This window comes from Oryzias melastigma, linkage group LG12 (assembly GCF_002922805.2).
Source record: "Oryzias melastigma strain HK-1 linkage group LG12, ASM292280v2, whole genome shotgun sequence".
Classification (NCBI taxonomy): domain Eukaryota; kingdom Metazoa; phylum Chordata; class Actinopteri; order Beloniformes; family Adrianichthyidae; genus Oryzias; species Oryzias melastigma.
Window position 1 is genome coordinate 10,351,897 of NC_050523.1, and position 12,638 is coordinate 10,364,534.

General features: G+C 36.2%; 1 protein-coding gene across 4 annotated transcripts in view; it reads right to left on the reverse strand.

Moving 5' to 3' along the window:
- Nucleotides 1–429: 429 nt before the first annotated feature.
- LOC112163200 (lysosome membrane protein 2) overlaps nt 430–12,638 on the reverse strand; it is a 21,956-nt gene continuing 9,747 nt past the window's right edge. Inside the window, exons 5-13 of one of the 4 annotated variants that reach the window (XM_024299469.2) lie at nt 12,479–12,570; nt 11,996–12,115; nt 5,404–5,582; nt 3,186–3,304; nt 2,898–2,971; nt 2,757–2,808; nt 1,810–1,962; nt 1,630–1,671; nt 430–1,448 (exon numbers count right to left, since the gene is read on the reverse strand). In XM_024299469.2, coding sequence (XP_024155237.1) covers nt 1,344–1,448; nt 1,630–1,671; nt 1,810–1,962; nt 2,757–2,808; nt 2,898–2,971; nt 3,186–3,304; nt 5,404–5,582; nt 11,996–12,115; nt 12,479–12,570 — 936 coding nt within the window. In that variant the 3' untranslated portion in view covers nt 430–1,343. Of the gene's footprint in view, nt 1,452–1,629; nt 1,672–1,809; nt 1,963–2,756; nt 2,809–2,897; nt 2,972–3,185; nt 3,305–5,403; nt 5,583–11,995; nt 12,116–12,478; nt 12,571–12,638 lie in introns of all 4 variants that reach the window. The other 3 variants (XM_024299468.2, XM_024299471.2, XM_024299470.2) reach the window with 3 other exon arrangements.

A 12,638-nucleotide genomic window follows, 5' to 3' on the forward strand; every position in this document is an offset into this window, starting at 1 on the left:
AAAGTGTTAGACTCAAACTTCACTTTAGCATCTCTACATAAACATTTACAAAAAGACTCCAAATGTGTTTTTCTTTAGAAAAAAACCATGAAAGTATCTAAAATATACATTGTTTTGCTTGACATTCATCCTCATCATGTTTAGCTTACACACTCAAACGAATGCCAAGACTCCTAATGGACGAAATTAATCAAATTTCTTATGCAACATTAAATTTAGCCTGAAATTCTTAGGAGCTGTAATACTGAACTGATTTAAAAAAAGGAAAGTTTGAATTGTTTGATTTTTTTGCTGGTTTTACAATGTTTAACAGCAAACACAGGCACCCTGAGAGCGACGTATAACACCTACAAATGAACAATTAAATTCCTCTGTGCCTAGTTTATCAAACATGTGAGCCGGTGGGAGAATTAGGCTTTTTAAAAAGAAAAATATTTCAATCTAAGTCAAGACTTCACCATGCTCAGATGTGTTCTGCTCCATCGGTTCTGCTCTAAAGGCATGTATTAAACATCTGGAGCTCAAGGCACTATGAATTCACTCTGCAAATATTTAAAAATCAAAGGAACTCTAACAGGAGCAGAAAATTCTTGAGTGACGATTGAAGAAGCTAAAAGTGGGCGGCGGGACATTTGGTGCCCCGATTACAAGATGTTTGTATTCAATGTGGAATCAAACATTTCCAATTAGAATAATACAATATCTGAAAGTCAATGTCACTTATATGACTTAAAAACACTGAATGTGAAAGATAATGTTGATGCAATTTAAATGCAATTAGCTTAAATAAACTGACTGAAGGCTATGCATGTATGCCACAGTGCACTCGTCTTTTGGACTCCAACTCGTCAAGTTTCTTTATATTGAAATGAAAGGACAAACAGCCAGAAGCAGCCACCAGGGGGCAGCATTTGACAGAAAAACGTCAGGAAGAACTTTAGCAGAATCTAAAAATAAATCAAAAGTTGCCATTTATAGTCCTTCCTATCACTTTTTTTGCTGCTTTATTTCTTAAAATGATAGAAAATAATCAAAATTAGAGTAAGATTCTCTTAAAATTGCAGTCCGCAAAAATAATGTCCTCACCTTTATGAGGATCCTTACCTCTTTCTATCAGATGCTGAGTTCAGTTCGATGCAAACGCATAAATACTTTCTGGTCACTTCAAGCATGTTAGATCGAGCCTAACAGAACGGCACAACTGGAACATACCACTGCACTTACCAGTATTTTTCACATCTTTCACTAACAGCAGGTAGTACAACATCGGTGAAATAAAAAAAAAAAAAAAGAAAACATTCATGTCCCCACCAGCCACCCCGAGTCGCTCCTCTTCCTCAACTTCAGGCGTCCACTTTTTCTGTCAAACCGATGTAGGTTCCATTTTGGGGATCTTCTTTTTCTTTGTCACCGACAGGACAGTAGGACGTGTCATCTTGACTGGACGGCTGCTGAGTAAGGATTGAAAGAAAATATCACTTCTGACCCTTTCTTGTGAGCGTAACATTACAGTTTTAGTATCGTCTTATGTTAAAGCATTAAAACCAAGTTTGTCATGTACAAAAAGAAATATTAAATAAATGGTGCAACAAAGCAAATAAATGTAAAAGCTGCAAAGCAAAGACTTACAGCATGGTGAGCCTTGGTAAACACAATGCGGTTAACGTCATTCTGCAGAGACATACAGCCATAAATGCATGCACAACGCCGGTTAAAAACACTGGTTAGATTATGAGAATTAAAACAAATGACGGATTAGATCAAGCAAGTTGTTAGAGTCAAATAATAATAAAATAAGGGGGTTCATACCTTCTTTTGATGGGCCCGAACCAGAAGGACAATCAGGATGACGAGCATGATGCCTCCTAGTCCCACGATAAAAAGGGCAAAGTTGGACACCACTTCAGAAATGACCAGCAGCTTCTTAAGTTTGGCTGCAGATGCATCATCGATCACCACACTCTGTTCAAAAGACAAACATCTGTTAGATTTCAGGTTGTGGTTTCTGCACTCGGATCATCTTTTGATCCATTTTATAAGCGTTTCCAGTGGTCTTTTAATGATGATTATGCCGTTTTTAGGCAAAATTAAAAACCTGAGTCAGTTTCTAGGATGTAGTTTTTGCAGAGTGGCAGGAGCTTCTTAGATATTAATTGGTGCTAAAGTGATAAATCTACTTATCTTAAATGTTTGCCCTATATATATATATATATATATATATATATATATATATGTATATATACGTATATATATATCACCTCCAGTGATATAACTACGAAAAAGTATGTAAAAAATTTGTTTTTTTTTCAAGTCTTTTATCCTTAAAGTGTTCAACTCCAGCAGCTACTGCCACACTTCCTCAGCTAACATGATTTACTTTTGTACGTCCAATTCTCCAGTCCTTGTAAAAAGTAAAAATAGGGGCAGAGAGAGAAGAAAGCAAATCAGGTTGTCACAAGAAACATTTTTTTCGCCTCTCTTAGTTTATTTTATTTGGTGAGAAATTCCACAAAACTAAGTATCGGTAGCCACAAAACAAAGTACAGTCTGCCAAGTCTTAACTTTGCAGGGTAACATTTGAGCAAACCTGTGAGAATTTTTTCTTTTGAAAGGACACTGAGTTCTGTTGGTCTGGACCTGAAGCAGCTCACAGATGCACAAGTCAACAATCAAGGTCACTCAGCCATGATCCATTCCCAAACCTCAGCGTGAGCGGTAAAAAATTTTGTAAGTACATCTATTTTAGTGTGTCTCACCTCATTGATGAACATAACAGGAAAGACCGTCTCATTCAGGTTTCTTGTTTCCCTGGACAGAATACAGTGAAGGAATCAGAATCAGGACACAAACCTTCTGAAAATGCATTCTAGGACGTGTCTGAAAACAAAAATACTCACGGGAATCCACTGATTCTGTTCATCAAGATGTTAACCTGCGCTCTTTTGCTCGCACGCACAATCACTCCCGTGGTCTGTCAACATATATTCAAGTATATATTTATAATGCAAGCGTAGGGAAATTATATTCATTGCCACAAAATGTTAACATTTCCACTTAAATCTGCAATGACCACTTAAGTTCCACTAGGTGGTGCTGCAGTAAAACTATGTTCATTTTTCAATAACTGTCATGTACATCTCAGTAGAAGTGAAGTATTGTTACTGAAAGGTGTTTGATTTGCTCACCGGGTTGAGGTCTAAAAAGGTCTGGTGATGCTCCCTGTTAGGAGACATTCCTTTAATGCCGTTGATATATTTGTCCTCAGCCAGATAGAAGTGAGGAAAAGAGGCGACCACGGGGGCACCTGCCAAAGAAAAAACATCAATTTATTATCACTGTTGTAGTCCCTGAAAATCAAGATGTTCAGCGTCACTATGAATTTGTCTAAGTTACTCAGTTCCAGGCATTGTAGTGTAAGTAGGTAAAGAAGTACATAAGTAATGTTTACTTATTCAGCACTTTATCCAGAGGGAATCACAAAGGCCTTTACATTGCTTTAACTACTTAAAAGACGTAAAACACAAAATTAAACAAAAACCCACATTTAGCTAAAAAGGCGGTAATATTATGTGGTCATAAGTGTCATTTTCTGTGTTTGAAGTCCCATTTGTCAAGATGTTTCCATTATAGTTACTAACTTCTACCACCAATGCTCCTCTGCCCTCTGGAATCCCCCAAGGTTCCCTCCTTGGGCCGATACTGTTTTTATTTACGCTTATTGCCGATAGGTTCACTTATTGAAAAACTCCATCTTTTATGCTTTTTGTTTTGGCTTTTTTTCAATTTGACCCCAATACCCTTCTGTTTGTGACTCTTCTGTGGACATTAGGACATGGGTCAGAATTTTCCACACTTGTATAAAAGCAAAAGTGGATTATATTTAGCCCTAATCCACTTGACATTGTACTTGATCTTCTTGTTCACTACAGTAATTCACTTTGGAGTAAGACTGGAAAGCTGATGTGACGAACAGGTCAACTCTTTATTTTTTTAATTAATAATCAGATCATTTTATACTTTAGAAGTGATTCTGCTGTAGGTGCAATATAAGTAGTTTGATTAATCAGCTTTCGTGGTGCTTTTAATGACCAAATCAATCAATGTTAGGAACTTTAAAAAACTTTAGAGGCACTATGACCTTATTTTACCACGATTTTAACTGTCTGAGTGTACTAGCTTATCTACTCTGTAAGCATTAGTTTGATCATGCCGTTTTCCATGTTCATCACTAAACTGTTTTTACACACTGAGGAGAAAATAGAGTATTTCGATAAAGAAGGCAAGCTTCCAACTCATGTCAAATCTAACCAGGCTATAATTAACATCTTGAAAAATATCCTTAAGGAGGAAAAGACGTAATCTCAAGATCTATATCCCACACAAACAATGCAAGTAAACAGATCAGCAGAAAGTGCACTAATGCAAAAAACAAAGGAAAGTCAAGATGAAGAATTTTTCAATTATAGAGAGTTCCTTCCGCATATTGTAAACAGGAGCCACTCTGCTAATGTTGCCTTGATAAGGACGCATTAGCCGAGGGGAACATCTCTGAAACAATTCTGGATTTACAGACAAAAATAAGACAAGAAAAAAAAAAAAGAGAGAGAGAGAAAAATCAGTGTTTGAGATGGTAATGAAGTGGGGCAGAGGTGACAGATTTCCTTCTGTGGTGTTTGGCAACAGATGTGAGACGAAAACACCCGCGGTCACCTGAGAGGCTGCCCACATGACAGCCTGCAGGGTTGCTGGAGGACAAACACGCTCACACATTTGTAACATTGTGGTTACAGGTGACCTTAAACACAATGATTTCCCCCTGAACACCTTGTTCTTTTGTGTTCAAACTGTTCTGGTTATTGCCTTTTCATAGTTAGGAAAAAGTCACCTCTATGTACCATTACAGAACAAAAATAATGTTTTAGTGTCTAACACATATTTTTATAGTTGAAACTTTAATCCACTGCAAAACAATGTTCTATTGTTTAACTTATTTTGTCCTTTTTTTTTTACTTTGGTATAACTTCACAGTTTACATTAAAATGGCAGAAAAGGCGGAACTGTTGGCAAATAATATGCAAAAATGAGTCAAAAACCGGTTGCTGCTCTCCAAATTAAGATATGCAAATCTTAAAAAACGGCAAAGATTAGGAGACACGAGGGGAAACTGGGCTGGGAACCCAGGTGCTGAGATAAAGTCTGAACACAGTCAAGGGCAGAGTCAGGTGATAGGAATTACAGCCACTCTCCCCCGCCCCCCTTTGTTCAGTTGTGGTCAGATGACGCCTGAGGTGGAGAGCTCTGTCACATGGGTCATTCAGGGTGGTTTTAGTAATACTGAGGGAGTTTTAAGAAAAAACGTGAATGGCATAATAATTGGTAGTGTCATTAAGACCAGAATGTTACCTTTACGACACGGGCTGACTTTGAGGACCCCAGTTCCCAGGCACTCCTTCTCAGAGACGCAGAAACCTTTATTGTCTGCGTTCTCCTCCTTGCTGGCAAAGACGGAGCGCGGTGGGGTGAAGCGGTACGCCGGGATTCCTTTTACTTCAACCTCCTTCTCAAAGTCCATGTAGATCGTCCTGAAGGTCCAACCAACAAAAACGAATTACATGATTTAGTCTACACACACAAATTAACCTTAAAAACTCCATGCCATCTCTGTGGAAAAGTACAGAAAAACTACATTAATTATTAACATTACAAAGCCTGAAAGTTATTTTTCTCCTTTTTTATTGTCTTACTGTGTTCTTTCTCCAAAACTTAATGGAAAGTTTGTCTTGTTCTCTGCTGTGCCTTCATATTCAGTTGGTTAAAGAAACAATTAACCTGGGCAGTTAATCACAAACAATACATGCCTAAACAACAAAAAAATCATCTTTGAAGCACCAAAGGCACACGGCATCCTTAAGAAGAACTTTAGGATGAGAATATCATTTTGTGATGTTTATGGTTAGTTCATTGTCTTGTAATGTTTACAAGAATGGAATTATGCAATCATCTTGCCATTTTTCTTGACTTTAATGCATCATTTCATCTCATTACAGATTATGTGTGAGTTTAAAACACAAAATTAGACACAGCTTCGTCTAAAAAGTCATAAAAAAAGAAACTAAACAAGAAGTTCATTCATTGGCATCCTTGTTCTTGTAGGACTTCATACCAAACACTTAAAATGTTCCTTTGGAGCAAGAGATATTGTTAAAAGTCCCACTCCAATCATCCTTTGGGCTTTTGTAAAAGAAGTACAAGTGTTTTTTTGTTTTTGCTTTTTGCCGATTTTAGACAAAGTAAAAAAACAAAAAGACGTTTTCTAGGACATGGCTTTGAGCCAGATGCCACCTGAGATGAGGAAAAACGAAGACATACATAGATCTATTGGTCTGCAAGAGTAGAGCAGGGAGCGCGCGGCCTCACAAAATGTGAAAACTACAAGTTTTTTCCGACTGCATTTTTTTGTCTGCACCCATTTCACAACAATTTGAATAAAGAAATACTCAGAAATGCGCATTTAAGCTACATTTTCTTTATATATGTCTTCTATCATCAGAAACATTCTACAAAAAACAATTTAAAAACAAGATTTTTATCTGACTGGACTGAGAAATAAGCAGAAACACCAACACATTATGCTATAATGGTAGAATGCTCTAAATTAGAATGCACACAGTAACTGTAGAACTATTCTCATAACGAATGATATCCTCTAACTGTGAACTTTATAGCTGCTTGAGCTTCAGATACGATCTTAACAACCTTTTTTTTAGGAAGGAAAAAGGATCTCATTGAGTTTTTCCACCATGAGGAAAACTCATTAAAGCAGCAAAAACATTGTCCTATAAGAGCCAGATTGTTGTTTCAACACAGACAGGAAATTGGTAGAGCTCTTTTAAATATAGCTGAAGACAAAAAAAATAAAATAAAATCACTGTTTAAATGTTAATGGTATTTTAAATTGGATCTTAAATCGCAAGTTTCCCTTAAAACTACGCCAATTACAAAAACGTCTATAATTATCTACTAATGTTTGTTCTGCTTCAAGAGCTCCCTGCAGAATAGTGAGAGAATTCTTTTTGGTCTGGGGATCTGCTGTTTGGCCAAGCAGCAAATTCAAGTCAAAGTTCCACAAAGAATTTTCTCACACTAAATAGTTTTTAACAGACTTATATGCGAGTACTATAAAAAAACTGATGAGACAGAAGTTTTAAAAAGGTGCACGTCCTGTTACATCTACAGCAACGGGTAATGGCAAGGGAATCCCAACAATTCTAACAAAGAACAAAGCAATCTATAGACTGTCTGCCAACTTTCAGGGAGAATATGCAGCCCACCAGTTAAGGATCGGCACTATGAGGACCTTTCCCTTGACCTTCGTGAGAAGAGCCAAGAAAAGGCCTTATATAGCTCAACAATCAAACAAACACAAAAGGCTCTGAATTTTACTGCTTGTGATGCGAAACCTATACGACCTTTAAGAATAGATGGCCAGTGCAAGACTTTTATTCTCAGCTACAGTGCTGCAAATAAGCATATTCTATTGTCCTAGTTTATATTTATTGGTTCAGATGTTTCAGATCTCAAAACAAGTTTCACTAGTACAAAAACATCGCCCAAAATAGCACTTTCAACCAAACCATGCCGTAGATGTACAATGGCCCGCCCTACGATGACAGAACTCTAATGGTATTTAGTCTTTCTTATATGAAGGGATTCTAGGAAAGATAAAACAATTAAGTCTTTGACATAAAAGAGTCTAGAAAGAATTACAACCCCTTTATTTGGCTTTCTAGGGCTTTATGGCCCAGTATAAACAAATGGAGAAGCCTTGAGCTGTTGGAGAACCTTTACATGACTGATCACCTCTAAAATGATAATATCAACTCATTACAGAAGTTGTTAAGGTTCCAGAAAACTCCTAAAGAACTTAAAGTTTCCTTTCTTTAACGCAAAACAAAAAAAAAAATGAAATTATTCATGTGATTGAAATTCTGCAAACCAAGAAGAGCAGAAAGACTTCTCTGAGACTTAAAAAAAAAATAAAAATCTTGATGATATCCAAATCTCTCTATCCCTTGTGCTATCTTGTGGGGTCAAGATGACCCCACCCTTACCTTGACGGGTTATCCCTCCTATGACAAAGGTGGACAGGATTTCATGTCTGCCACAGACACCAGTGAAGATCATTGAAAAAGGGGATTAAGGGCGCTGTAGTGTGAATTTAGGATGACCCCACTCCCAACGTAAACATACTTAAGATAGCACAAGGGCTAGACTAGGGTGTGTAACCTGTTGTATCTGGAATTAAGTGAAGACAACAGTTCATATATATATCTAAATATGATCTGGAAAGTTTGTAACCCTGAACCCACAACTGCTGCCCCACCTTGAAATTCCACGAACTAAAAAAAATAAATCAAATCAATTAATTAATTAATCAAATTAAGATTTAGTTTTATGTCCTAAAAAAGTAATTTTTATCTACAAAAAAGGCCAATAAATTCAAACAAATGTTCAAAAGAATCAAACCAAAGTCCTCTATGATCTTATGAAGGGTTTATTGACAGCTGCTGCCAACACAATAAAATGCTTTTTTAAGACTACACATTGGAAAAATCAGCTTCACTCAAAGATACATTTTCAACACACCATTAGAACTCGTTAAATGTTATTAATAATCAATAAATTCATTTTAATTTTGTGTTTTTGTGCTTAGAAATCACAAATCAGTGGTCTGGACATATTTTTATGAAAGGGCAACATATTTAATTGCTTCCTTGGTTAAGTACTGTTAAAAGCACAGGAAACATGGGAGGCGGTCTCCTCTATGGTCACAATAGCAAAGGAGTGATGACACCACTGGCGAGGGAGTAAGTGGGGGAAAGGGTTTGGTAAATATTTAGGTGAAAGGTTTTGGCATATACCCAGTCAGTGTCAAAGGTACTCCAAAGCTCTTTAGCAGATTTCTTTAAAACTTTGTAAAATGGGAGTCTGTAAGTGTGAGCATTTATTATATATATATATATATATATATATATATATTTACACACATATATATATATATGCAGTACATATATATATATATATACAGTATATATATATGTATTTACTGCATATGTATATATATATATATGTTAATTTTGCTTCTGTCGTTACTCTTGTTTTGTGATAAAAAGTGCTTAAAATTAGTATAAAAAAAAAAAAAAAAAACAACTGCAAAGCCCCAAAGCACAGCGCTGATTGCATGACAAGTTTTCGCCCACACTTTTATTGTGACATCCTCTGATTTTCTGTCCGCTCATGCATTTTTTTTTTCCTGGAAATGACACTTGACACACAGCTCAGGCAGAAAGAAGGACCACAGTCAATATACATCACCCGTGATAGTGTTTGTTGGTGGTCAGAATCTTTAGATAAGAATTCAAGATATGCTGAGACTGTGAGCATTGTTTACAACAGATGTGTCACCCTGGACCTCTGACTGTCAGGACGTGGGCTGAAAATAGTCAACAGCCGGACCCTGGCTAATTTAAAAGATACTTAGCCTCATTTTTTGTGTTTTTTAAGCTAAAAACCTTACTAGAATGCTCCATGTTCAGATTACACACAAAAGTCAAAATCAAAATGTAAAACGTTTCTTATATGTCATGTTTTAGATCAACATTATTTGTCCACCCCGTTAAAATCATCATGTTTTTTGGTAACTTTTCACTGAAGGACATATGATGCTTAAATAAATGGATTTGTTAAGAAGTACAAAGAAGTCTTCTCTATTTTCTTATCCCATAAAGTAGCGTATACCATGCAGCAGTGAATGCACTTTATTTGTTCTGAACAGAAACTTGAATTATTGCAGAACTTTGACTTATTTATTTATTTATTTATTTTTTGCATAATTCATCTACTTCACTGCTATAATCTGTTCCAACGACATTTTTTCGTGAGGTCCTGATTTACAGCAATTTGAATTAAAAATTATAATAAAGTTATAATAAAGGCTGAAATAGTGTTATGTTTACTTACATAGTCATGTGATTTATTGCTACTTAAGGATTCTTAATGACCTGAATCTGTGTTGGTAAGGTATAAATATCTGATTATAACTCATGAACTGGATATTGATAATTCATGTAAAGAAAAATGATAAGGTAGAGCCGGGGTGGGATTATATAAATTTGCTTTCTCTCATTCCCTTTCAAGCAATCTATAATTTGATGTCTAATTATCCTTATATCTTTGTAAAGTTGTAAACCTGTGTTGATTGTATTGTACATACATTATAATTGCTTTGATTGCTTAAAATAAATCATTTAAAATCAAACTAAATAAAAAAAATCTATTGTAAAATGTTCCCAGTGGTCATTTGATTATGATTATGCTGTTTTTAGCCAAAAAAATAAAAAAATAAAAAAAACTTTGTAGATAACTAGGACAGTTTCTTAGCAAGAAATTCCTTAGCAATTTGCTTCTGAGTTGTGGGCGGAACTGTACGCCCATCCCCATTTCCCATCACTCTTCTGTTTACACCAGGAGTATCAAACTCCAGGCCACGAGGGCCGGCCTTCTGCTGATTTCCCAGAAATCCCGCCTTAACTGCCACTGATTTCCCAGATCAGGTGTGTTTAGTCAATAGGTGCTTAAATAGCAGGTTGGTTGGAAAACACTTGGGCCCCCAAGCCCTGGAGTTTGACACTCATGGTTTGCATGGTTGGTGGGAAGTAAGCCTGTCCCTACTTCCCATCATCTATCTGTTTACACACTCTCCCACTAGCTTACAGCCCCTTACAACCCAAAAATAAAATTACCCGTGCAACATAAATGGCACGCAATATCAGATCTATCTAGCCATACAGTTTTGAGCCAGATGCCAACTCAGATGAGAAAAACACTGTCTGCACTTGGATGCATCAGAATGGAGCAGAGCAAGGCGCATATGACCCACCGACAGTACCCTGCTATAATCTGTTCCAACAAAATTTTTTCGTGAGGTCCTAATTTACAGCAATTTGAATTAAAAATTGCAAAGACTTACTCAGAAACACAATTTTAAGCCTAATTCTCTTTGTATATATCCTCCATTGTCAGAAAAATGCCATGAGAACATACTAAAAACCCAATTTTCTTTGGAGTTGATATTTAAATGTTTTCACAAGCCAAGAGTTTGTTGTAAAAAAATGGTGAGTCTGTCAGCATAGCTTTGCGAGTACTGAAGGTATATTGTGGAAAATGTGTGTGCTTTGTTTTACCTAGTAAATGTAAGCTCCAAAGCAAAATGACAGCCCACGTCCAAAGGGACGATTAACACATACAGTGTTAATGGTTAGCGCTCTCGCCTCACAGCAGGAAGGCCCGGGTTTAAATCCCAGCTGGGACCTTTCATTGTGTTTTCCCTCTGCATGTGTGGGTTTTCTCCTGGCACTCCAGCTTCCTCCCACAGTCCAAAAATATGCCTCAATGGTTAATTGGTGACTCTAAATTGCCCCTAGGTGTGCATGTGAGTGTGAGGTCTGTGACCAACAGTAGCTGGTTTGGCTCCAGCAGCCCTGTAACACCCAAAAGGGACTCAGCAGGTTCTTAAAATTGATGATTTGTATCAAAAATGTTTAAAACGTCAATTTATGTTTTTTTTTTTCAATTCTAACTCAAAGGTTTTCATGAAATTATCCATTTAGGGGTTTTGTGATATTCTACAAGTCTAATAAAACAATTAAAAAAATAAAACTTCTAATGGTGGAACTAAAGGGATCAGAAAAAACATCAAACTTCAGTCTCCATTAATCAGTTATTTTACTTTGGATTTTATGTCATTCTAAATAGCTGGAATTTTTGCAATCATGCACTAGGCAGTACAGGAAAAGTTTTATATTTGGTAAAAAATCTGTAAAAGTTGTCTGTATAAAATCCAGAGGAAAAATAACATTTAAAAAAACAGCAGCAGTAAAGTCACTTTAAATATCAGATAGAAACAGCAGGAGGGTCCTGGAGTTCTGAGACATACCTGCAGAGGTCTGGGGTGAAGATATAAAGGCGTTCATCCTTTGTAAGAAAAGGGTGGAAGCTACTTCCATCTGATCCTTCAATACGGTTACTTTCATCACTTGTCCAGAAAGTCAGTTTGCTGCAAAGTATCACAAAAGAAAAAAAATGTAATAGCAATGCCTAATTATTCCAAGCACACACAAAAATGTTTTTAAAAGATTCTTTACAAAGTATTTGAATCACTTTTTTACCAAAATGTTTCCAACTAATACATAAAGCCTCTAAAACTACAATGAAAAAGTTTAATTATAGTCATCTGATTAAACAAACAATTATTCATTTTTCATGTAACGTGTTTCCCCGTTTTTTTGCGGTTTCGCTTATTATATTGCAGTACTATAAACATCTTATTCATGTCTGTAAAACATTTCAGACATCAACTTGTTGAAAGATTTCTCCATAAAAGATCATGACAGTAGGAGAAAAAGGACGAGATGTTTACCTTTCACCTTTCCATGTTTTAACCCGGCCATAATCCAAGTAGTTCTGCTCTCCGGTGTGGTAAATAAATTCCCCACTATCACTGCCATTTTTCTGATTAATTTAATAAAGAAGTGAATTGTATTTTAGAAGTTTAGAAATACAGTCAAAACCTTCAGTTC